Here is a 27,284-nt window from a genome sequence, read left to right as displayed (position 1 = left end):
CCATCACCCATATAGAAAATATTTTTAACCAAATGGTAATAAAAATACAACATACCCAAATTTGCTCAACTGCCACTAAAACACTGTTTAGAGAAAAAGGTTTAAACCAGTTATCTAAGTTTTCACCTTAAGAGTATTAATTCATCATTTTTTTTCTTTATTGTACTTTAGATGAAAGTTTATGGAACAAACTAGTTTCTCATTAAACATTAAATATACTGTTTTATGACATTGGTTAACAACCCCACGACATGTCAGCACTCTCCCTTCTCGACTTTGTCTTTCCTATTACCAGCTTTCCTGTCCCCTCCTGCCTTCTAGTCCCTGCCCTTGGGCTGCTGTGCCCCTTTAGTCTCACTTTGTTTTATAGGCCTGTGTAATCTTTGGATGAAGGGTGAACCTCAGGAGTAGCTTCATTACTGAGCTAAAAGGGTCTCCAGGGGCCATACTCTTAGGGTTTCTCCAGTCTCTGTCAGGCCAGTAAGTCTGGTCTTTTTTTGTGAGTTAGAATTTTGTTCTACCTTTTTTTCCAGCTCTGTCTAGGACCCTCTATTGTGATCCCTGTCAGAGCAGTCAGTGTTGGTACCCGGCATCATCTAGTTCTACTGGACTCAGTCTGGTGGAGACTGATTTCCCCTTGTGTCTTTAGTTTTCTTCATTCTCTCTTGCTTCCAAAGGGGAGATCAGCGGAGTATCTTAGATGGCCACTTATAGGCTTTTAAGACACCAGATGCTGCTCACTGAAGTAGAATGTAGAACATAATTCGTCTTTTTTAAAAAATCTGTTAGCAAATTAGGAATCAAAAGTAACTTCTCTCCGATGAATAACATCTACAAAAAACCTAGAGGTGTCACCATATTAAATTAAATATTGAAAGCTTCCCCCATGAGACCAGGAACAAGGTAAGGATATTTGTTCTTTGTCTTTATTCAATTAAGTAATAATTGTCCTAACCAAGATAATAATAAGAAAAAGAAATAAAAGGCATAAAGATTGCAAAGAAAGAAGTAAAGCTGTGCTTATTTGCAAATGAAATGGTGGTTTATGTAGAAAATCCTAAATTACCTATTTGAAAAACCACTATGAGAAAGAAATTAATATAGCAGGGTCATAAAATACAAAATCAGTATACAAAAATTAAATTTTATACTACTAGCAGCAAACAATTGGAAAAAGAAAATTTTTAAATTCCTTTCATAAGAACACCAAGAAGCTTTAAAACCTTAGAATAAACTTAATAAAAGATGTATAAGATCTCTGTACTGAACCTAAATAAATGAAGATATTTTCATCATTTAGAAGACTCTGTTATTACAGTGTCTATTCCTGGAAATTGATCTATGAATTGAATGTAGTCCCACTCAAAATCCTGACAGGCATTTCTGTAGAAATTGACCAGTTGCATTTAAAATTTTACAGTGGAGAAATCTGGTGGTCACCATCTTCACCAAGTAATCAGATTTAACATCACCAAGTATGAGACAGACTAACACCTATGACCTGATCCAATTAAAATTTTATGCATAACTTCTAGTTTCCTAGAAATACAGGAGTTAGAGGAATACATTAAACTATGCCATAATCAGACAAGTCTAGAATATATGAACTCTGTAAAGCAGTTATGGAGCTCTGGTGGCTCAATGGTTAAGCACTTGGCTGCTAACCTAAAGGTCGATGTTTGAACCCGCCCAGCTACCCCGTGGGAGAAACACCTGATGATCTGCTTCCATAAAGATTACAAGGAACAAAAACAACCCATTACCGTCAAGTCGATTCTGACTCATAGTGACCCTATAAGGCAGAGTAGAACTGCCCCCATGTGGTTTTCAAGGACTGCCTGGTGGATTCAAACTGTCAGCCTTTTGGTTAGCAGCTGTAGCTCTTAACCATTATGCCACCAGGGTTTCCCCGTAAAGATTACAGCCTAGGAAACCCTGTGGAGCAGTTCTACTCTGTCCTGTAGAGTCACTGTGAGTCAGAATCGACTCAATGGTACACAACAACAATAAAACAATTGACCTGGTCACTTTAGTCAATGTCTTTAAAAAAATTAGAATTCTAAGTTAAAAGAGACTAAAGAAATACACAATGGTCATTGAATTATATTCACTAAATGGCTATTAGTTATTTCACAGTTTGAAAAAAGTCTATAAAAAGCATTTGCACACAAATAAAAACAGCGCAGTTAAAAGGTGGGCAAAGGATCTGAATAGACATTTCTCCAAAGAAAATAATGAAGCCCTGGTGGCACAGTGGTTGAGTTCAGCTTCTAACCAAGTCATTAGCCATCAGGGAAAGGCAAATCAAAACCATAATGAGATACGGCTTCACACCCATTAGAACAGCTGTAATGAAAAAGACAAGATAATAACAATTGTTGGCAAGAATGTAGAGAAATTGAAAAACCATTCCCGAAGCCAACTCTTCAGACAAAGATTAGACTGGACTATAAGACATAAAATGGTACTGGTGAGGAGCATGCTGCTTAGCTCAAGTAGACACATGAGACTATGTGGGCAGCTCCTGTCTGGAGGTGAGATGAGGCAGAGGGGAACAGGAACGGGTTGAATGGACACAGAAAATACAGGGTGGAGAGAAGGAGTGTGCTGTCACATTGTAGGGAGAGCAACTAGGGTCATATAACAATTTGTATATAAGTTTTTGTATAAGGAACTGACTTGAGTTGTAAACATTCACTTAAAGCACAATTAAAAAATAAAAAAGAATGTAGAGAAATTGAAACCCTTCTATACTGCTGGTGCGAATGTAAAATGGTACAGCTCCTTTGGAAAACAGTTTGGCAATTCCTTAAAAGGTTACCATATAACCCAGCAGTTGTACTCCTAGGTATATACCAAGGGAAATTAAAACATATGTGCACACAAAAACTTGTAAACAAATGTTCATAACATTATTCATAATGGCCAAAAAGTGGAAACAACCCAAATTTCCATTAGTTGATAAATGTATAAACAGAATGGGCTATATCCTTACAATTGAATGTTATTAAGTCATAAAAAAAGAATGAAGTACTAGTACATGCTAGAGCATGGGTGAACCTTGGAAACATTACACTAAGATAAAGAAGCCAGACACAAAAGGCCATGTATTGTATGATTCCATTGATTTTGAAATGCCCAGAATAGGCAAATCCACAGAGACAAAAAGTCCTTGCTCATATCTTCATTAGCCTTTGAGACATCTAAGGTGAGTACATTCCGTAGGACATACAAGAATGCAGTGATTAAAAGTGCACTAAATGTGGATGTTAGTGAACTAAAATTGTTTCCACATGCTCTCCTGAACCTGAGACTTAAACTTGAACTGAAAGCACTAATGGAGCAGCTGTCTAAACATTTCCAGTAGCAGGTACCATCCACATGCCAGTGGGAGTAGTATATGCCAGCAGAGGTCGAATCCCATCTTACCAAGCCTATGCTAGTGAAAATCTCAGTGTAGCCATGTCTAAAATCTCACGAGTGACTCAGGAATTTAAAGTAACGTGTATAATAAAATGCCAGGGCAATAAGAGAAATAGGACCGTTTTGTAGAGTTTTATTGTAATGTGATATGACCCACAGTCGTTGAATTTTAGTCAGTCATAGTTAGGGATTATTCATTGTTAGTTGCCATTGAGTTGCTTCATTGTTCCTTGTTGTTTGCCATTGAGTTTCTTCATTGTTCCTTGTTAGTTGAATTCATTTTAGGGGTAGAAGTAGTAAAAAGTAATAGTTTGCAGTGTAGCTAGAGATGAGATCTGTACAACAATGGTAAGTGCTAGATGAATGGTGCAATCTAAAATTGCTGTAGTAATTTGGCATTTACTACTAGTATCCATTTACGGAGCATGGTCCTCTCCTGGGTATTCAAAAAAAACCCCTACCCAAAGACCAGTGAGGCCCCTGGTGGTGCAGTGGTTAAAACATTGGACTGCTAACCAAAAGGTCAGTGGTTTGAAACCACCAGAAGCTCCTTGGGAGAAAGATGTGGCAGTCTGCTTCCATACAGGTTTACGGCTGTGGCTTGAATAAAAAAGTAAATAAATGTCGGAGGGCTGTGGGGAGATTGGAACTCTTACGCAAAATGATACAGATATTTTGGAAAACAACATGGCACTTCCTTAAAATGCTAGAAGTAGAAATACCATACGATCTAGCTATTCCACTTCTAGGAATATATCCTAGAAAAATAAGAGCTGTCACACGAGTAGACATACGCACACCCATGTACACTGCAGCATTATTCACAATAGCAAAAAGATGGAAACAACCAAAGTGCCCATCAACAGATGAATGGGTAAACAAACTATGGTACATACATGCAATGGAATACTACACAATGATAAAGAACGATGATGAATCTGCGAAACATCTCACAGCATGAATAAACCTGGAGGGCATCATCCTGAATGAAATAAGTCAATCACAAAAGGACAAATATTGTATTAGACCACTGTTATAAAAACTCATGAAAAGGTTTACACACAAAAAGAAACAATCTTTGATGGTTATGGTGGGTGGGGGGAGATAAACACTAGACAGTAGATAAGCAGTAACTTTGGTGAAGAATAAGACAGTACACAATACTGGGAAAGTCAGTCAGCACAGCTTAACTAAGGCAAGGTCATAGACGTTTCGTAGACAGATACAAAGAAAAAGGAAAAAAAAGAGATTCATGGCCTTGGAAACCCTGTGGGGTCACTGAGTCGGAATCAGCTCGACAGCAGTGGCTTTTAGTGTGTAAAGTCCAATATTAAAAAGTTAGGTCAGTTATTCTAAAACTGCTTCTAATTTTTAAGAACAATTTTATATTCTTAAAGACCAAAAGTAATGTTTTTCTCTTTTTTTTCTAATAGATGCTGTGAGAGAAATACGAAAGTATTCCTATGCTCATGCCATTGAGAAGAGCTCAGTCAGCAGACCTAGTGCCTATGAACATACGCAGATGAAACTTTTTAGGTCTCAAAGAAATCTTTACATTTCTGGATTTTCGCTATTTTTTTGGCTGTAAGTAAAAAAAAAAAAAAAAAACACAATTTAAAAACAGAATTTTTGTTTCTCTAATTTTTTTTTTACCTGTAGTTATTTTTTTCTATAAAAAAAAAAATAGTATTTAGTATATCACTGTCTTCGTAAAATAACTTGGATGATGTACCCAAATAACAATAGTTACTGCTTATAAGTTTGGTAGGTGGGTAAGACCTGCGTGATCTAGTCCCTGCCTCTCTTGAGTCTTGTCTGAAACTATTCTCACACACGTGCAATACATTTCACTGACACAGACCTTCACTCTTCATTAATCCTTGCAACAAATACTTAACTGAGTTCCTGCTCTGTACCTAGTGCCTTCTCACTTCAGGACCTTCATGCATGAAGATCCTTCTACCAGACCTTCTTCCCCTTCCCTCTTTACGTGTTACCCCTTTCTCAGGAAGCCTGTTATCTCAGTTATCTAGTGCTACTATAACAGTATTCCACAAATGGGTGGCTTTAACACAAAGAAATTTATTTTCTCACAGTTTAGAAGGCTAGAAGTCAGAATTCAGCGTGCCAGCTCTAGGGGAAATCTTTCTCTCTCTCTCTGTTCTGGAGGAAGGCCCTTGTCCATTTGAGCTTCTGTTCCTGTGCAATCTTCACGTGGCTTGGCATCTCTCTTCCCCCATCTCTGCTTCTTTCACTTGCTTGTTTAATCTCTTATAACTCAAAAGAGATTGATTTAAAACTACACTAATCCTGTCTCATTAACATAACAAAGACAACTCATTACCAAATGGGATTAAAACCACAGATACAGGGGTTAGGATTTACAACACCTATTTTGGGGGGACACAATTCAATCCATAATACCTGTCTTAGTTTCCTAGTGCCATCATAGCAAACCCTGATGTGACCATGACTCCCCCATAAGAGGTAGGTCTCCTGTTGCATGCCCTTATAGGATGTATGTATTTTCTTTTTTGGTATCATTCACAGTTGTAGTTAAATATTGTTTTAATTCTCACCTCCAAACTAGAAGACAGAGACTTTGTCTTCCACTGTGTTGCTAGTACCTAGCACAGTACTTAACACTTAACAGCTCCCTTAGTAAATATTTGTTGAACAAATAATTAAAGATATTAATTAGTATTTCTAAAAATGGAAGTTCCCCCATAACCATATGTGAATGGCAGCTTTGGGGTTTGGCTGCCTTGTACAATACACTTTAAATAGCAAATTTCAAGCTCAGTTAAAAAAAAAAAAAAAAAAACACCATCCTTCTGGCCCTGCCACACCCTCTTAAGTGTTCCTGAAATTCTTCTCTGGGCCCAAGCCCTACAAACATCTGTAAGGAAGATAATTAAACCAATAAGTAGCACTGAACCTATATTTCAAATGCTAGTCTTCTATCAAAGATTCCAAAGAAATGAGACACAGCCTTGTTTTGACTAAGAGACTTGTAGTTAAAAAAAAAAAGTTTTTTTTTTTAAAGCAAGTGTTCTCTTGAAAACCCACACCCATACCTAAAGGGGAATCCTTTGAAAATGACTTTTAAAATCACAGTTTCTGATGATTGGTCTAGTTATATATTACTCTGATTTTTTTTTTTTTCCCTTAGAGTGTTGAGACGTCTGGTTACCCTCATTACTCAACTAGCAAAAGAACTGTCAACCAAAGGAGCACTTAAAACTCAAACAGAAAATACTAACATGGCTGCCAGAAAATTCATGGAAGAGAATGAAAAACTAAAACGGGTATTTTAATTTCTTTTTAAAATTGAGATGAATGTTTTGGTGTTCCCAAGGGGTGGGTATATTATTTTGTAGCATCAAAAAGAACATTTTCTCACTCTGTAAGTATAGGCAGAAAATGACCATAAATAGCAATATTGTTCTATGGAATGATCATTTCAAAAGTATTTTATTATCCTTTTTTTTGTTTGTTCTCACAATTTCCTTTCATAATAGATAAATGCAATTTGGACGTACTTCCTATGATTTGAGGAGAAGACAGTATTTTCGGAATATGAATTTCAATTCTTTTGTTACCATTAATTTTATCTAAAGCAAGTCTTTACAAAAACTTATGTTCTCATTTCCTTTTCAGTTATATTATTCTTTTAAACCCAGTATAGGGAGCAGAAGAGGGTAGTTTATGATAGGTTACTGATTGCACATTAACATTAAAAATCTTTAATTTGGTATTTCTGGTAGTCCTTGAGAAGCCTAGTCTGTCCTTCTCCTGCCATTCAGGGACATTATGGATCAGGTAATGATATGAATGTAAAAACAAAAGAGATAAAATTACTTCGGGTATTTTTTTTTTCCTCAAGTTTAAAATTTAGCAGTCCAATCTCATAGCTTGGGTATTTTCAATTCATATTAAGCTCTGTGAGTTTTGCTAATTCCGCTTTTGAGAAAAAGGAGTCAATGAAACCATTCAGAAGTGAAAGAAACTTTTTTAAAGAAAGCATTCCAAAAATAATGCAGTAAGATTATTTGCCTATTATAAATTAAAGAAATGCAAGCGGTCGTTACATATTACATCAACCATGTCAGTGTAACAAGTATAGACTTCTACAATAGAGAGTTAAAATATGTATTTGAGCCCTAAAGTTCAGCCTCTTATAAAAAGAACTGTAAGCACCAGCTTTCATCAATCCCAGAAATGATTTAGCTGTTGTTGTTAGGTGCTGTTGAGTTGATTTTCAACTTATAGCAACCCCATGTGACAGAGTACAACTGCCGTGTTGGATTTTTTAGTCTTTACAGAAGCCTATTGCCAGGTCTTTCTCTCCTGGAGCTGCTGGGTGAATTCCAACTGCCACCCTTTCAGTTAGCAGCTGAGTGCTTAACTGTTAACACCACCAGGGCTCCTTGATTTAGCCACATCAGTCTTAAAAACTTATGCTCGATAGGACATTATCATGGTCACCTACTCAACAATCACATTTTAACTTAGCATATCTGCCTTATTTCTACTACAACAAAGAAAGGCGGAAAGAAACATCTTTATCACAGACACAGAATTCATAAGTGTTTCTTTGGGTCAATTATAGTAGGCGTCTTTTAAGGAAACTTTTAGAAAATAAACACCAGTTTATTTTTGGTGTTATCTTGTTCTGTTTTGAAAACAAACTGATCCGTAAATGTCTTATATATATTTCCCTACGTAGTAGATATGGGTCTTAAAAAATATATAGTATTTCTGATTCAAAAACAAGTAAAAAGTCTTTTTGCTTTTTTTAGAGTGTTTCATGAGCACTATCAGCTTCATGTTGTACCTTAATGTTTTTTGCTTCATATTCTATCCTTTGATCTCATTTCCCAGTGGTAAAAACAAAAGCAAAACCCTCAAAGCTTTGGCTAATATATGATGGTTAAACTCAAAAGCACACAGCCTTGTATTTGTAGAAAGGCATGTCATACACCTATCTCAGTTTAAAATTACACAATCGTCCTAGAGTGTTGGGTTGTAACTCTTACTAGAGCTTTGCTTCTTTCTTGTTATTCCTCAGCTCTTTTCCTCTTATTTTTCAGCTCTAAGAATTTTTTTTTCTAGCCTATTGTTTTTTAGTTGAAAAATATGGAATGCTTCATGAATTGGCATGTCATGCTTGGCACAGAGGCCATACTCATCTTCTCTCTATTGTTCCAGTTTTAGTATATGTGCTGCCGAAGGGAGCACTCAGCTCTAAGAATTTAACAGAAAGTATTTTTGTAAAGTTTTACGATATATACTGTATTTTCAGTATATACCATAACTAATGCACTTAAGTTAGTCTTGTCTTTTGAAATTTGAGAATTTGAAAAGGTCCAAAACATTTTTGGAACTTTTCTTCTGGAATTTTTTTCAGAGATAGTTTATTACCTTTGAAAGGAATGTTATTTCGTTACTACTAATTACTTGATTCCTCCCACAATTTTCGTTTTTTGTTTGCTTGTTTTTTTCCCTTTTGGTTCCATGTCCTCCCAGCTCAGTGTGTAGCAGAGATGTAGTCAGTGGTCCAGTATCCTCAGAGAGGGGCACAGGATATGCTGGGCTAGAGCCAGTACAGAGTGGGGAGAGAGTCTGGGCTGGACATAGGTGCTATCAGTGCCCACAGTGTAACCAAGGGCCATATAGGAGAATATCAAAAATGACTTCTATTTCATCGAATATCAAAGATACTTCCGTGTAGGTTTTGGATATTAGCCAAAGAAGAGTAAAACTGCTAAAAGGACTCTTCATTCTCTATCACACGCACATCATCTAGTGACAAAAGCATTACCCTGAGCTTCAAGAGACTACTCCCAACTCTACCAGTAATTAGCAGTATGATCTGAAGCAAGTTACCTCTTATGGTGTAGGCCTCAAGGCTCCATAGCTGTTGATAATAGCTAACACTCTGTGCCAGGTATGGCTCTGACTGCTTTATGATAAAGGTGGTGGTGGTAGTATTGGGCACTGCCGGATCGATTTTCAACTCATGGCAACCCCATGTGACAAAGTAGAACTGCCCCACAGGATGTTCCAGGCTGTAACCTTTACAGAAGCTGATAACCAGGTTTTTCTCCCACAGAGCTGTTGAGTGGGTTCAAACTGCCAACCTTTCAGTTAAGAACTGAGCACTTAACTATTGTACCACCAGGACTCCTTTTATATAGTAAGGTATTAACTTTTAAATCTCACATCAGCCCCATGAAGTAGATTGTGAGGCACAGAGAGGTTAAGTGACTTGCACAAAGTCATTCACCTAATAAGTGACGGAGCTAAGATTTGAACCCAAGCAGCCTTACTCTGGCATTCATATTCTTAAGCACATTGTTTCATATCTTCATTCCAATAAATAATGTAGGTGGGTGGATAGACAGATGGATGGATGCCATCGAGTTAACTCCAACTCGGTGACCTCATGTGCAACAGAACAAAACGTTACCCAGTGTTGCATCATCCTCATGATGGCTGGCATATTCAAGTCCATCAGTATGAGTATTGTGTCAGTCCATTTTTTTTATCTCACTGGGGTCTCCCTTACCCTCAACTTTCTACTTCACCAACCGTGATGTCTTCCTGTAGTGATTGATCCTTCATGATGATGTGTCCAAAGCAAGCAAGTCAGACAATGTTCTGTTGTGATCCCTAAGGTTTTCATTGGCTAATTTTAGTAAGTAGATCACCAGGCCTTTCTTCCTAGTCTGTCTTAGTCTAGAAGCTCCACTGAAATCTGTCCACCACAGGTAACCCTGCTGATATTTGAAATACTGGTGGTATAACTTCCAGCATCACAGCAAAATGCAAGCCACCACAGTACAGCAAACTGACAGACTGGTGGGAGTTCATTCCTATATTACACTATAAAATGGGTTCCAGATTGTACTTAAGGCCCCTTTCAGCTCTGGTATTCAGTTAATGACATGAAATAATTGTGAAAGACCAATTAACTTTTTTTATTGAGGTTAAATTCATATAACATAAAATTAACCACTTTAAAGTCAGCAATTAAATGGCATTTGGCACATTCATAATATTGTATAATACTACCTTTGTACAGTCCAAAACATTTCGTTACCTCAAAAGGAAACCCCATTAAAGATGAGCAACAAAAGTAAACAAATAAGCAACTATAAACACCCATTAAACACTTACTCCGAACTAACCCTTCCCACTTCTGGCAACCACCAATCTGCTTTTAGTTTTTATGGATTTAACTTATTCTGCATGTATCGCGTAAATGGAATCATATAATATGTGACCTTTATGTCTAGCTTATTTCACTTAGCATAATTTTTTCAAGGTTTGACCATGATATATCAGTGCTTCCTTCCTTTTTTTTAGATTGTGGTAAAATATATGGAACAAAACATTTGCCATTTCAATCGTTTTTACATGTATAATTCAGTGACATTAATTACGGGTCACCATGTTTTGCAACCATCACCACTATCCGTTTCCAGATTTTTTCATCACTCTTAACAGAAACTCAGTACCCCTTAAGCCATACCTCCGCATTTCTCCCTCCCACTCACCCACCCATGGTAACCACTAATAAACTTTGGTCTCTATACATTTGCCCAATCTAGATATTTTATATAAGTGGGATCATACAGTATTTCTCCTTTTGTGTCTGATTTATTTCACTCAGCATGTTTTGAAGATTTATCCATGTCATAATATGTATCAGAACTTTATGGGAAATGAACACTTGGGTTGTTTCCATCTTTCAGCAATTGAGAATTATGCTGCAGTGAACATTGCTGTACAAGTATCTGTTTGAGTCCCTGCTTTTAGTTCTTTTGGGTACATACCTAGGAGTAGAATTATTGAGTTATATAGTAGGGATGGCGTAGTGATTAAGCGCTACGGCTGCTAACCAAAGGGTCAGCCGTTCGAATCCGCCAGGCACTCCTTGGAAACTCTATGGGGCAATTCTACTCTGTCTTATAGGCTCGCTATGAGTTGGAATCGACTCGACGGCACTGGGTTTGGTTTTTGGTTTGGTATAGTAATTCCATAGTTATGGTATTGGCTTATATGGCAATTAACTTTTCCGAAACACCCAACTGTTTACCACAGCAGCTGTACCGTTTTGCTTTGCTACGAGCATGGTCAAGGGTTCCAGGTTCTCTACATTCTTACCAACACTTGTTATTTTCCAATTATTTTCTAATAACAAGCCTAATGAGAGTGAAGTGATATCTCATTATGGTTTTGATTTTCATTTCCCTAATGACTAAATAATGACTAATGATGAGCATCTTTTTATGTGCTTGTTGGCCATTTGTGTATATCTTCTTTGGAGAAATGCCTATTCAAGTCCTTAGCCCATTTTTAAATTAGATTGTTGGTATTTTTGTTGTTGAAGCTGTAAGAGTTTGTTACACATTCTGGATACTAGACCCTTATATATATCATTTGCAAATATTTTCTTGAATTCTGTAGGTTGTTTTTTCACTTTCTTGATAATGTTCAAAGTTAAAAGTTTTTACTTTCAATGAAGTCCAGTTTATTTTTTTCTTTTGTTCTTCATGTTTTTGCTGTCATATCTAACAATCCATTGTAAAATCCAAGGTCATGAAGATTTAGCGTTATTTTTTCTTCTAAGAGTTTTATGGTTTTGGCTCTTCTATTTTAGTTGTTGATCCATTTTGAGTTAGCTTTTATATATGGTTTGAGGAACAAATCTGACTTCATTCTTTTTGCAAGTAGATCCAGTTGTCTCAGCACCATTTATTGAAGAGATTCTTCTTTCCCCATTGAATGGAGTTGACAACCTTGTTGAAAATTAATTGGCCATAGATGTATGGCTTTATTTCTGGACTCCAATTTCTATTGATCTGTGTGTGTGTTATTATAATGCTAAAGCTTCATAGTATGTTTTGAAGTTTGGAAGTGTGAGTCTTCCAACTTTGTTCTTCTTTTTCAAGGTTGTTTGGGCTCTCCTGGGCCACTTGCAGTTCCATATAAATTTGAAAATTGGCTTTTCCATTTCTGTAGTAGAAGACCTTTGGAATTTTGATAGGGGTTATGTTGAATCTGTGTATCACTCTGGGTAGTATTGACATCTGTTAAGTCTTCCAACCCATGAACATGGGATGTCTTTCCATTTACCATATTTTTACGCAAATAATGCACACATCTATGTTTGTTTGCCAGTCACTCCCATCCCCCCTGAGGTATTTTCAAAAGTGTGCTATGCTAATTTTTTACATGTTTTCATAAGTGCACTATGATAAATTTTTTACAGCAACATGTAAAAAAAATTAGCATAATGCACTTACAGAAATACCTCACAAGGTGAAGGAGCAGTTGGCAAACAAACATAGAAGGCATGTGTTACTTGCATACAAATGCGATGATTGGGTCTTTAATTTCTTTCAGCAGTGTTTTGTAGTTTCCACATATGAGTCTTTCACTCTCCTTGTTAAATTAATTCCTAGGTATTTTATTCTTTTGGATGCTATTGCAAATGGAATGGTTTTCTTAATTTCCTTTTTGGATTGGTCATTGCTGGTGTATAGAAACACGATGGATTTTTGTGTGTTGATCTTGTAACCTGCAACTTTGCTGAATTTTCTCTTGTGATGTCTTCTTTGACCCACTGTTTAAAGGTACGTTGTGTAATTTCCACATATTTGGGAATTTTATATTTTCCTTTTGTTACTGATTTCTAACTTCATTCCATTGTGTCAGAAAAGGTATTTTGTGTGATTTCTATCTTTTTTAATTTATTGAGACTTGTTTTGTGCCTAACATATGGCCTATCATGGAAATAGTTCCATGTGCACCAGAGGAGAATGTGTATTGAGCTGTTGTTAGGTAGAGTGTTTTATATATGTCTGTTAAGTTTAATTGGTTCATAATGTTGTTTAAGTCCTCTATTTCCTTATTGGTCTTCTGTCTAGATGTTCTATCCTTTATTGAAAGTAGGATATTGAAATCACCTGCTGTTACCGTACAACTATATTTCTCCCTTCAATTCTGTCAGTGTTTGCTTCATATATTTGGGACTGTGTTGTTTGGTGCATACATGTTTATAATTACCAATCAACTTTTAATTTAACTACTTTAAAATAACAAGGATAATATGGCTTTACCTCTCACTGTTTTTTTTTTTATAAATAATATTTTGTTGAGTTTTTGGTGAAAGTTTATACACCTTAGGTTCCCATCTGACAATTTCCACACAGTTGTTGAGTGACACTAGTTATATTTATCATAATCTGTCAACATTCTCTTTTTTTTTTTTGGAACAGTTTCTGTATGTATAATTTAGTGACATTGATTACATACTCTGAGTTGTGCAGCCATTCTCATCCTCCTTTTCTGAGTTGTTTCTCCCTCATTAACATAAACTCATTGTCCCCTAAGGCTCCTGACCAATCTTTTAAGTTGCTGTTCTCAGTTTGATCCCATATAGATACCCAATGCCATCGAGTCGATTCCAACTCATAGCGACCCTATAGGACAGAGTAGAACTGCCCCATAGAGTTTCTAAGGAGCACTTGGTGGATTCAAACTGCTGACCCTTTGGTTAGCAGCCGTAGCACTTAACCACTGCGCCACTAGGGTTTCCCCCATATAGGTAGTTCTTTAAAAAGTGTAATGCTCAAGGCAGACCATTTTTTTAAACATCTTTTTTTTTTGTATTATTATTATTATTGTACTTTAGATGCAGGTTACAGAACAAAGTAATTTCTCGTTAAACAGTTAGTACACATATTGTCTTATGACATTGGTTACCAATCCCCTGACATGTCAGTACTCTCCCTTCCCGACCTTGGGTTCTCTGTTACCATCTTTCCTGTCCCCTCGTGCTTTCTAGTCCTTTTCCCTGAGCTGGTGTGCCTGTTTAGTCTCGTTTTGTTTTATGAGCCTGTCTTATTTTTGGCCAAAGGGTAAACCTCAGGAGTGACTTCATTACTGAGCTAAAAGGGTGTCAGGGACCATACTCTTGGGGTAAGGCAGACTTTTTTTTTACTAGTTAAGCTAAACAGTTGTTTGGTTTTAAAAAGATTTTAGGGGCTATTTTTGGTTTAAGGTTTAAATATTATCTCAGGGCAATAGTTTCAGGAGTTCATCCACCCTCTGTGGCTCCAGGAAGTCTATAGTCCATGAGAATTTGAAATTCTGTTCTGCGTTTTCCCCCTTTTCATCAAGATTATTCTATGGAATCTTTGAACCAAATGTTCAGTAATGGTAGCGAGGCACGGTCCAGCTCTTCTTGTTTCATGGCAGAGGAAGCTGTTGTTCATGGAGGCAATTAGCCACACATTCCATATCGTCCTACTCCTGACTGCTGTTCTTCCTCTGTTGATCAACATGAATAGAGACCGACTATTGTGCCTTGAATGGCCACTTTGCAAGGTTTTAAGACTCCAGGTACTATGCAATTTTTTTTTTTTTAAGTAGGATAAGGTAGGTGGGGCAGTGAACGTTTCGATTATTACAACTGGTAGCTATTGAATTTCAGATTTGAGGATTCTTGGTCTTTCTCCAGCATCAAGTTACACATAATAAATTTAGACAAGCTTACAGGGTGCAGTAATGAAAGTCTATTTACAAAACCAACACAAATCCAACTTTTCCAAGTCAATGGCATAATAATTCAAGCAGTCAGTGTAAACATTCCTGCGTCTCAGTGGTTCCAATTTGGGTAATTATTAGAGACTCTTTGAACTGAGTTCAATGAAGTAACAGCTAGAGTGGGCAACAAAATTAAAGAGCTTTAGGGAAAAATGTTTTCTTGTTCCTGCTCTCTAAAAAACTTTTTTTGTTTTCAGTTTGGGAAGATGTAAGACTCCTTCAATTTAGTATGTACTTCATTCTTCCTATCTCATAAAAAATTTTTTTAGGATTATATATTCATTAGAACTTAAATTCTTCCTGAGCTGCCTAACCTCCATTATAGCACTGTAGTACTGGATTGGATCTTGTGTCACAGTTTTTATGCTCTTGTCTTATTCTTTCCACTAGATTAAAGTTACCTAAGAGCAGAGATCATGTTTATGTTTTGTTTTTATCCATTATAGCACCTTGCAGAGTATAATGCTGTCATGTTAGTTAGTTCTTAGTAGAACTTCATAGGTTTTAGATGTTGAATATACTAGCTTACATTAGAAAAGGAATCCCCCTACAGTAGACATTCTTATATCAGTCTGCTTAAAATTGTCCTGAGTTGCTTTTTTACCAGTACTATGGAAACTCTCAGTTATCAAGTTGCTGCCCCTTTGGTCAATTGACCTGTGCCAGTGTGTACATATTTTATTTTTTAAACATTGATCTAATTTACCTTTCTTGGTAACTGAAAATACTTGACCAAATTTCTTAAAAATAGTAGGCTAGCTTAATTAGCAATGATAGTTTCCATCCAGACATACAAATTATGAAATTTCGATTTTTAATGTTTTTATTTTGTTTTACTATTCAGATTTTAATTTTTCTTGCCTAGGCAAGATAAACTACAAACTTCAAGTAACCATTTCTAAAACCAGAATATATTTTAAAATATAAAGAATATTGTAAAGGATTAACTGAATAAAAGTAATTTGGAGACTACTCAATGAAAATTAGATAAAATTTTCCAAGCATAGAGATGGCTCTATCATTTTCCATTTAGCCATCTCCACCCTGACGATATGAAATTCTTCTGTAGTCTGAGTGGACAGCACAGCAATTGGAACAAGATGATATTCCGATTAGTATCATCCTCAAGACTACTATTTTTTTTTTCCTTAGATTTACATCACATAATTTAGGAAAAGAGATTCACGCTATTTACCTAAATACTTCAGCAGCTATCATTTTAATTGTAGCCCAGCCAGAAACTTGTTATTTTCATTGAAGAGATTTCAACAATAGTAAGGTGAAATCTTTTTTGTGTTTGTGCCAAATACTAAGCTTTTGATCACAAAAGTGCGTTGCAGAAAATTACACTGAAAAGGACAGAGAATAAAATAAAAACCAATAATTTTAAATAGGTTACTTAGCTCTTTTCCCATAAGAATGTCTGGCTATTGCATTTTAAGCTTACTTCTTCCTATATTCTCTTTTGTGATAGCTATTGAAAACCTATGGCAAGGGAGAGCAACATATGTTGGAAGCAGAAAATAAGAAACTAGTAGAAGACCAGGAAAAACTGAAGACTGAATTAAAGAAGACTTCAGATGGTAATGTGTGCATTTTCAAATGTGGAAAGACAAGAATGATATTTTATGCTGTTACACTTCACTGTTTTCCCTCAAAACAAAACTAATGTCTAAATGTCCTTCTGGCTGAAATATCAAGAATGACCTATTTATAAATTCCTACTCAAATACAAAGATAAAACATTGTTTCAGCCAACACAAACATGCTCTGTTATATAGAAAAACACGTAGGTGTTTCAGATCTGTGTTGTAAATACAGATGTTCCTTGCCTTAGCAAAAGAGCTATGCTCCTGAAAAGTTGCATGTAAACACATTTTTGTAAAATGAAACACATTCTCCATCATCGTATATTGCTTCCTTTAGAGAAACAGTCATAGGGGGACAGTTTTGGTTACAAAAATACGTTATTTATCTCAAGCCCCAATATTTCCTATCTATTAAAAAAAAAAATTTTTTTTTTTTTCATTAGGTATAAGGAAAGTGTTCCCTAAAATAGATGAATAGGAATGGAAGAAGCAACTCTCTGGAATGTCAGCTGAGAATTTGGTTGCTTCTTTCTGAATTTGGATACCGCTGTCCAAAATATGTTACAGTATGGGCAGGGGTGGTGTATCCTAATCCCATTTCCTTGAAGCAATTATTTCTTCTCCTACATTTTTTAAAAGTAGTTCTGATAGTGTTTTTTTATTCTTCATCAAAGAACAAAGTATTATTGCACAGCCTCATAGCACAGGAAAGTTGCTACCCCAAGCCTAGAGTCATCCCTGGAAGCTGAGTGTAAGTTTGTGACTTGACCCTTGGGCAACAAGCTTGCATACAACAGACATTCCTTGATGTTGGACAGACTCCGGGGAAGCATTTATCCAGTCAGAGTTAAGGTAATGATCAGTGTGTAGGCCATCTCCGATTTCAAATCTCTTCCGCTACTTTAATGGAAGGTAAATTGGAGAATGGTCAGGCACTGAATCAAAAACCTGTATTATGCCATTTGTAAGTTTAGATTTTTCTCTAAGTAGGGATCAGTATATTAGAAGTTCCCTGTAATATAACCTGCTGTTATTGAATATCTGTTTACATTGTTTGAAAGGCTTTTACTTCATCAGAATGTATTTGAACTAGAGATGTAAAACAGGATAGAAGTTAATTTTGCAAAACAAAACAAAATCCATATGAGTCTATTTCATGCGATATAATATTCTTTACCTACGTTCCTACTCCTTATTTAAAGTGAAAAAGGAAAATAGTTTAGAGGCAGTAAGTGAAAAAATAAGTTCCTTTCTAGATAAGGTAGCATATAATGGATGTTGGCATAATAGAGTCCAAAATTCAAGAATCTTAATTGGTATTCTTGCCTCTTTTGAAATTCCAAAAGATTTGGACATAGTTAAGAAGTTTTGTCATTTGTGTTAAAATAAATTTGTTACCTACCCTCGACTTTAGACATTTCAGGAGAGAAGCTAGTGTTCTCTATTTTACCCAACATAAAATATTGCTGCTGCAAGTCCTTGTGAAGAATGCACGAGACTATGTCCAAAATACCTTTAATTAGGGTAGAAAATTTGTTTCAAAATATTGCTTTCTTTTCTTCATATCTGCCAAAGATCTATTTTCTTTTGTATTAAGCAGCATGTTACAAATATAAAAGACAGACGAAGTAGATTGTGTGCCATGCTACACCTCTCTTAACCTTAGTCAGTTTCATTTCTTCTGCCTTTGGCTTTCAAAAATTATTTTCCAATTCTGAAATATTTTGAGCTTTAACTTAAATCTGAAGTATAACTCAAAACTCAATGTTACATGAGCATCTCTTTAATAGACAGATTAGATGTTTGGAGAACATGAACTTTTTGATACTATAGGCGTTGTGTTTATAATCTTATAACCAGATATACCAGCTTCTGTGTTTGAAGTGTAGACTGCAAAGCTATTTTCTAATTGAATCAGTGTTGAGGTAAAAGCAGATTTTACCTGTTTGAGGATGCCCTGTTTGGTTCCTGCAAGATGTGTAATATTTTATGAGTACTAAAAAAATCTTTTTTTTTTTTTTTTTATTTATCCAGAGTTACTGTTTTAGATAACATCTTTAGTGACCTTGGGAAGATCAAAATTCTCTTTCTAAAGAAGATACTTCCTGGCCGTATTCTTGTTTTTTATATTCAAGTTCATTAAGACAAGAGCTAAGAAATTATATCAGTGAATAGTATAGGATTTGAATGAGTTCAGCAACCCAATGTCTTATACACAGTACCACTCGAAAATACTTACTGATTTCTAAAACTTTATGGGTATTAAGGCTGACAGTGCTTAAGAAGTTTTCAAACAGATCTCTTCTATTTGAAACTTGATTAAAAGCAGTGTGGTTGATGTTTTTTAAGGGGCAAATAAGATATTTTCCATATGAATTTTCTTACCCGTGCTGTTTCTTTATGTAAAACATTTTGTTTAAAGTATACTCATGGAAATAAACCTTAAGGACAAATATGCATTTAAGCTGGCTAACCCCAAATTGAAAAGAGGAGTTCTGAAAGCAGGTACTAAGAATACTCTATCAGTAGTGCCAAACTTTTCATCAGTTTTAGTGACCAGTGCAAATTCTGACCAAGGTTAATAAATTACTTGTGCTACAAAAGAGAGTGATCCAAAAGAGTGTGTTTATATCACAAAGCACCTAATTTACACTCAAAACCTACTTAGTCAGGTGTAAGGACCTGTCATTTTTAATGATCTGTTTAGCAATAACTCTGATATCCCAGCGTGCAGAGTAATTGGGAAAAGGCAGTGCCGTGAACGTGTGAACCTGAGTTTTGAAGAATTTACAAGGCTCACAAGCTCTTGTAACAGAAATGGACCTTGTTTGTAGTGGAAGACTTTGTCTGATATCCAAGGAGAATGACTGCAAAAGGCCTCTCCAAAAAAGCTACTGGTGCTTATAAATAAATACCTTCTTAGTATTTATTCTTATACCTAGTACACCCAGTGCCGTCGAGTCAATTCTGATTCATATTGAGCTAGAGTAAATACATAGCATTCAATTAGTGTATGGATCCAGGCAGTGATAAGCGTAGGTGTGGCTTAAAAAGCGATTAAGGCAAATTCATTGACCCTGCCATTATTCTTTCTTTTATCATATCGAGCTAGAGTAAATACATAGCATTCAATTAGTGTATGGATCCAGGTAGTGATAAGCGTAGGTGTGGCTTAAAAAGCGATTAAGGCAAATTTGTTGACCCTGCCATTATTCTTTCTTTCTTTTATCAGCAGTTTTTTAAAGAACATTCCAAGTAATTCATTCATTGTAAAATCACATGACACCTTCTATTCATCTACTTAAAATAGTGATAATTCAACTCTGTCCCTGAGTAAATACTTGCCTGTCATCTTGGCTTACCTTAAAAAAAACTAGCATTTCCTTTTACAGACCAACGTAACTACCCTTAAAGATATTGGAGTTTAAAAAAAAAAGAAATCCTTTGATGTCAGTAATAAACAAGTTATACTAATGGTGGGAATCAGAGATGAAAACAGTTAATGTTCAAGAGAAATTGAAGCTTAAGACAAGAAGGAAAATTGTTGTTGTTGTTGGGTACTGTCGCGTTGGTATCGACCCATAACGACCCTATGTACAACAGAAAGAAATACTGTCCGGTCCTGCACCATCCTCATAATTGTGCTATGCTTGAACCTATCATTGCAGCTGCTATGTTACTACACCTCGCTGAGGGTCTTATTCTTTTTCCCTGACCCTCTACTTTACCAAGAATGATGTCCTTCTCCAGGGGCTGGTCTCTCCAGAGTACATAAAACAAATCTCACCGTCTTCGCTTCTAAGGAGCATTCTGGCTGTACTTCTTCCAAGACAGATTTGTTCGTGGCAGTCCATGGCATATTCGGTATACTTCGCCAACACCATAAGTCAGAGGCATCAGTTCTTCTTCAGACTTGCTTATTCATTGTCCAGCTTTCCCATGCATATGAAAAAAAATACCGTGGCTTGGGTGAGGTGCACCTTCGTCCTCAAAGAGACGTCTGTGCTATTTAACACTTCAAAGAGGTCTTTTGCAGCTGATTTGCCTAATGCAACACATTGTTTGACTTCTTGACCATTGTTTCCGTGGGCGTTGATTATGAATCGGAGTAGAATGAAATCCTTGACAACATTTATCTTTTCTCCATTTATCATGATGTTGCTTATTGGTGCAGTTGTGAGGATTTTTGTTTGCCTTTATGTTGAGTGTAATCCATACTGAAGACTATAGTCTTTGATTTTCATCAGTAAATGCTTCACGTCCTCTTTGCTTTCTGCAAGCAAAGTTGTGTCATCTGCGTATTGCAGGTTATTAGCAAGTCTTCCTTCAACGCTGATGCCATGTTCTTCTTCGTATAGCCCAGCTTCTCTTACTATTTGCTTGACATACAGATTGAATAAGTATGGTGAAAGGATACAACCCTGATGCGCACCTTTCCTAACTTTAAACCATGCAGTATCTCCTCTTTCTTTCTGTTCAAACAACTGCTTCTTGGCCTATGTACAGGTTCTTCATGAGCACAGTTAAGTGTTCTAGAATTTGTTATGATCTACACAGTCGAATGCCTTTGCATAGTCAATAATACAAGTAAACATCTTTCTGGTATTCTCTGCTTAAGCAAACATCCATCTGAAAATTACAGGGGAATTACTACTTTATTTACTGTTAGCTTGTTGTTGTTAGGTGTCGTCGAGTTGATTCTGACCCATAGCAACCCTGTGTACAACAGAGCAAAACACTGCCCGGTCCTGCACCATCCTCACAATTGTTGCTATGTTTGAGCCCATTGTTGCAGCCATTTTGTCAGTCCATCTCGTTGAGGGTCTTCCTGCTTTTTGCTGACCCTCTACTTCATCAAGCATCATGTCCTTCTCCAGGGACTGATCCTTCCTGACAATATGTCCAAAGTATGTGAGATGCAGTCTCACCATCTTTGCTTCAAAGGAGCATTCTGGTTCATTCTTTTGGCAGTCCATTCAGTATTCTTTGCCAACACCACAGTTCAAGGTGTCAGTTCTTCCTCGGTCTTCCTTATTCATTGTCCACCTTTCGCATGCATATGAGGTGATTGAAAACACCATGGCTTGGGTCAGGTGCACCTTAGTCCTCAAGGTGAGATCTTTGCTTTTCAACACTTTAAAGGGATCTCTTGCAGCAGGTTGTTTAATACTAGAAACCTTAACTTCCAATCTCTTGAGTCTTATAACAAGAGTAAGATAGAAGCTTTTTATACAGATTTAAAACCATAGGGTTTCCAACTCCTTATAAGCCATCTACCTATCTAAAAATAACCCTCAAATTCCAGCCTAAGCATGTTGTACATTTATAACCTCTCAGGACATGAACTCAACTTTCTTGAACCTCCATTTATGTCAAAGCCAGCATCTTATTTTTAAACTGTTAATGCTTTACAACCACTATAGAAAATGGTATGGTGCTTCCTCACCATACCTGGAAATAGAAATACCATACGATCTAGCAGTCCCACTCCTAGTAGATACACTAAAGAAATGAGCCATGGCACAAATAGACATATGCACACCCACGTTCATTGCAGCATTATCCACAATCGAAAGATGGAAGCAACCTAAGTGCCCATCAACAGATGAATCAATTAACAAACTGTGGTATATACACACATGGAATACTACACAACAATAAAGAATAATGGCAAATCCACTAAACATCTCACAACATGGATAAATCTGGAGAGCATTATGCTGAGTGAAATACGTCAATCAAAAAAAGACAGACAATATTGCGTGGGACTGCTTTTATAAAGCAATAACAAAAGATTTACACACGGGGTGAAAAGCTATTTGATGGTTACCAAGTATGGGAGGGAGAGGGAAGGAAAATCACTAAAGAGATAGTAGACATGAGTTAACATTGGTGAAGGGAAAGGCAGTACACAATATGGGAGAAGTCAGCACAACATGACCAAAGTAAGAGGAAAGGACACTGAGTGGACTGCAGGAATAAAGGACAACTATGGTAACTACTAGAGCATAGACAATTCTGCAACAATAGATTCAACAAACAATAATCTACAAATGGATACATAGATAGATACGCCAAGAGGTGAGGGAGGGATTAACAACATACCCACCAACAGATACAGATTTGGTGGTGGAAATGTCTAAATACGTGACTGTAGGTCATATATTAATACAGATAGTAGAGCGCATAAGTGGCAAGTCAGGGAAACTTTTTAGACATAACTAAACAGCTCACGGGATGAAGTTCCCAGGTTCAAAGGCAAAGGACCACAGACTTGGGGGAGATCTGCATCAATTGGCACAACATAGCTCTTAAACACAGTGTTAGTGTTCTACATTCTGCTTTGGTGAGTAGTGTCCAGGATCTTAAACACTTATGGGCAGCCAGCTAAGATACAAATATCGGTCTCTTCTGATCTGAAGTAAGCCCCTTGCCATCGAGTCGATTCTGACTCATAGTGACCCTACAGGGTCACAGGGTTTCCAAGGAGCAGAGCTGGTGGATTCAAACTGCTGAGTCCTTAGCAAAAGAGAGGGAAAAGAACTAAAGGCTCAAGGGAGCATTTAGTCCAAAGTACTTTTTTTTTTTTTTCCTAATGACCACATGAACCACAGCCTACACGACCCCTAGACCAGAAGAACTTGATCGTGCCCAGCTACCACTACTGGGTACTGTGACTGGGATTACAACAGAGGGTCCCAGACAGAACAGGAGAAAAATGTAGAACAAATGATGAAATTCCCAAAAAAGACCAGACTTACTGGTCCGACAGAGGCTAGAGGAACCCCTGAGACTATGTGCCCCCACCCCGAATACCATTCTAACTCAGAATTGAAGCCAATCCCAAAATTTACCTTTCAGCCAAAGATTAGGCAAGCCCATGAAATAATAACAAACATGAATAATATGTTTCTTAGATCAGTAAAGCATACGAAATCAAATGGGCAACACCTGCCCAAAAACAAAGACGAGAATGCTGGAAGGGCCAGGAAAACTGGACAAATGGAACAGAGAAACCCAGGATCTAAATGGAAAGGGGGAGTGCTGACACAATGTGGGATTGCAGCCAATGCTATGAAAGAATTTTTATATACATTTTTGAATGAGAAACTAATAGGCTCTGTAAACTTCCACCTAAATCACAATAAAAAAAAGAAAAAAAAAGTTAATGCTTAAAAGCAAATGCATATTTTCATCATTTGTTTTGTTTCTTTATCTTCTAATAAGCTTTCATGATTTGAATAAGAAAGTAACATCTTTTCTCTCTCCTCTCTTAATGTATTTGGGAGTTTCTGCTTCTCTGAAGTCTCCTTCCTTTCTTTCATTAACTGAAGAAAAGCTCATATTATAAAGAGAATAGTTTACTTGATGGATATGGTAGTAGATAATATATAATTAATAGTATATTAATGATTTAAAACAAATATATGGCCTATCCCTTTAATCAGGTGTCAGCTGTTTCTTTAAAAATAAATAAATAAATGATTTACTACCATGTATTACTTAATCTCCATATCATCTCTACAGATAGTTGGTGTTATTGTCAAACCAGGAGAGAGTTTGCTTGCTGTAGGACTACTGGGACTAATGTGTAGTAGTGGTATTTTATCCTGTTTGTTCCACCCATCACATTCCCCTTTAGTTGGGATGTTTTCCTTTCCTGAGAACTTGTTATCCCTTCCCAAGGCCTATAAGAGTAAAATAAACTGTTTAAATGTCATGCAGTGACCAGGAAGTATAGCTACGGGAAAGATAGTAACTGAAGGCAGAAGAGAATAAGGACATTAGCATATCTGATATCTACCCTGAGGAAAGGCATATATAATCTCTACAGAGATGCATTAAGAGGAAACAGTCTCTTCCCTGAAGAGCTTATAGTCCAATTGGGTGTATCAAACATATATGCATAAAATGACTGCAATTCATTTCCTCCCCTATATAAAAAACATGGAGTGGAAAGTGCTAAACATATCCTGAATGAAGGATGGTTCCACATCATAAGAATGTAGAGAAGCACAGTTCTCTAAAGGTGTAGAAAGATATAGATAGGCAGAAAGCTGAATAAAATGTTATTACTATCATGAGTGAGAAGACAAAGCATACAGCAGAAGTTGATGTGTCATGCAAGGATGCGATGAAAGATCCTTGTATGTAAAGATGAGGGGTCAGTTAATGGAGCCCCGAAGAGATTGGAGTGAATGATTAATTAGAATGCTTTCGTTTTCTTTGCTACCATTTTATTCCCTACCTGGACACATGTGATCACTAAAGGCCTTCATGATAAACAGTACTTTTGTAATGACTATATTAGCTTGTATCAGGTTTATGCTAACTCCCAACTTAGGTACAGAAATTAAGCTGTACAACTCTACTCTAAAACCACTTTCAATTATGAAAAAAATGCAGCAAACTATTAATAGTAGTTATCTTTGGCATGTACAGTAGATGACCTTTTTTCCCAAAAGTTTAAATTGTTTCCTATAATAAATATTTTACTTATATAATGAAAAGAATAGATTTTTATTGTTTAAAAAAAAAAAACTCTTCCACATATCCACATAAACTGAGGCAGAAGTTTTTTCACTTGAATTATCTAATTAATCGACTCCTTTCTTTACTTTGGAAAAAAAAAACCAAACCCATTGCCGTCAAGTCGATCCAACTCATAGCAACTTTACTTTGAAAGTAGACACCGAATATTAGTTGTTTAACATATGGTCAGTTATATGAATTACATTGCAAAGTCTGTGAAAATACACTAGGTAATCTTGAACAAGTCATTGAATCTGTTTAGGCCATAGTTCTCTGTGAAATTGAGAGGATGAACTAGTTAACTCTTAATGTCTACTTTATAAATTCAAATTTATAAATTAGCTAATTAAGCAAAAGTGACTGTCAAGAAGTGTTTTGACTGTTGGCTTTTTGACCCTTAAAATTATATTTATTTTTCATGAGCAAGAACTCTTCACAGTAACTTTTTCCCTTTCCCTCAAACTTAAGTTCAGCAGGTGGTTAATTAAACTATATTCCTCACATTAGAAAAATGTTTCATGCTGTATTAGAATCATTAGGACAGGACCTGGCATGTTTTATCCATCTGCTAGCTCAAAGCCCAAGGGTGTTATGTGGAATGAAGCCACAGATGTTAAATGTTTAACTCCTTACGGTGGTGCATCTTGATAGAGAGGAGAGGGCATATGCCAGTAAACATAACTGCTTCTTATTAGTGTTACAACACAGTTGTTTAACTAGAAAAATAAAATTTTTCAGGAGAGGAGAAATGATTTTAGTAAATACATACTCATGTTCTTTTCAATAGTAAAATATTATTGTCAGTGTTGTTGTTGTTAGATGCCGTTAGGCTGGTTCCAACTCATATTGACCCTATATATAGCAGAACAAAACACTGCCAGGTCCTGCACCATCCTTACAATGGTTATGCTTGAGCCCATTGTTGGAGCCACTGTGTCAGTCCATCTCATTGAGAGTCTTCCTTTTTTTCACTGACCCTCTACTTTACGAAGCATGATATCCTTCTCCAGGGACTGACCCCTCCTGATAACATGTCCAAAGTATATGAGACGAAGTCCATGGTATATTCAATATTTTTCCCCAACACCATCATTCAAAGGCATCAATTCTTCTTCAATCTTCCTTATTCATTGTTCAGCTTCCACATGCATCTGAGGCAATTGAAAACACCATGGCTTAGGTCGGGTGCACCTTAGTCTTTAAGGTGACATCTTTGCTTCTTAACACTTTTAAAAGGTCTTTTGCAGCAGATTTGTCCCATGCAATGCATCTTTTGATTTCTTAACTGCTGCTTCCATGGGTGTTGATTGTGGATCCAAGTAAAAAGAAATACTTGACAATTGCAATCTTTTCTCTGTTTATCATGATGTTGCTTATTGGTCCAATTGTGAGGATTTTTGTTTGCCTTATGTTGAGGTGTAATCCATACTGAAGGCTGTGGTCTTTGATCTTCATTAGTAAGTGCTTCAAGTCCTCTTCACTTTCAGCAAGGAAGGCTGTGTCATCTGCATATCACATGTTGTTAATGAGTCTTCCTCCAGTCCTGATGCCCCGTTCTTTTTCATATAGTTCAGCTTCTTGGATTATGTGCTCACCATTCAGATTAAGTGTGGTGAAAGGATACAACCCTGATGCACACCTTTCTTGACTTTAAACCATGCAGTATCACCTTGTTCTCTTCAAACTACTGCCTCTTGGTCTATATACAGGTTCCTCATGAGCACAATTAAGTGTTCTGGAATTCCCATTCTTTGCAATGTTATCCATAACTTGTTATGATTCATACAGTCGGATGCCTTTGCATAGTCAATAAAACACAAGTAAGCATCTTTCTGGTATTCTCTGCTTTCAGCCAGTATCACTCTGACATCAGCAATGATATCCCTGGTTCCATGTACTCTTCTGAATCTGGCTTGAATTTCTGGCAATTGTCTGTCAATGTATTACTGCAGCCACTTTTGATTGATTTTCAGCAAAATTTTACTTGCTTGTGGTTTTTTTTTTGCAATATTAATGATATTGTTGATAATTTCTGTATTCTGTTAGCTCACCTTGCTGTGGAATGGGTCCAAATATGGATCTGTTCCCGTCAGTTGAACAGGTAACTGTCTTCCAAATTTC

The 27,284-nt window shown here is 36.5% G+C and overlaps 1 protein-coding gene and 1 non-coding gene across 3 annotated transcripts in view; one reads left to right on the top strand and one right to left on the bottom strand.

Annotated features, from left to right (window-relative positions):
• The window catches only part of BCAP29 (B cell receptor associated protein 29), a 72,756-nt gene that overhangs the window by 7,261 nt on the left and 38,211 nt on the right, over positions 1 to 27,284 (top strand). For both annotated transcript variants that reach the window (XM_049893490.1, XM_049893491.1), the window contains 3 exons: positions 4,857 to 5,007; positions 6,596 to 6,731; positions 16,517 to 16,625. In XM_049893490.1, the coding sequence (XP_049749447.1) occupies positions 4,857 to 5,007; positions 6,596 to 6,731; positions 16,517 to 16,625 (396 nt within the window). The remainder of the gene's footprint in view (positions 1 to 4,856; positions 5,008 to 6,595; positions 6,732 to 16,516; positions 16,626 to 27,284) is intronic.
• LOC126082314 (U6 spliceosomal RNA) lies at positions 8,557 to 8,664 on the bottom strand. The gene has a single exon (XR_007518551.1). It is a non-coding gene; the product is annotated as a U6 spliceosomal RNA (small nuclear RNA).

The sequence above is a fragment of the Elephas maximus genome, chromosome 8 (genome assembly GCF_024166365.1).
Source record: "Elephas maximus indicus isolate mEleMax1 chromosome 8, mEleMax1 primary haplotype, whole genome shotgun sequence".
NCBI classification, from domain to species: domain Eukaryota; kingdom Metazoa; phylum Chordata; class Mammalia; order Proboscidea; family Elephantidae; genus Elephas; species Elephas maximus.
The sequence above is the reverse complement of the archived record's forward strand: the minus strand, read 5'-3'. Positions and strand labels throughout refer to the sequence as shown.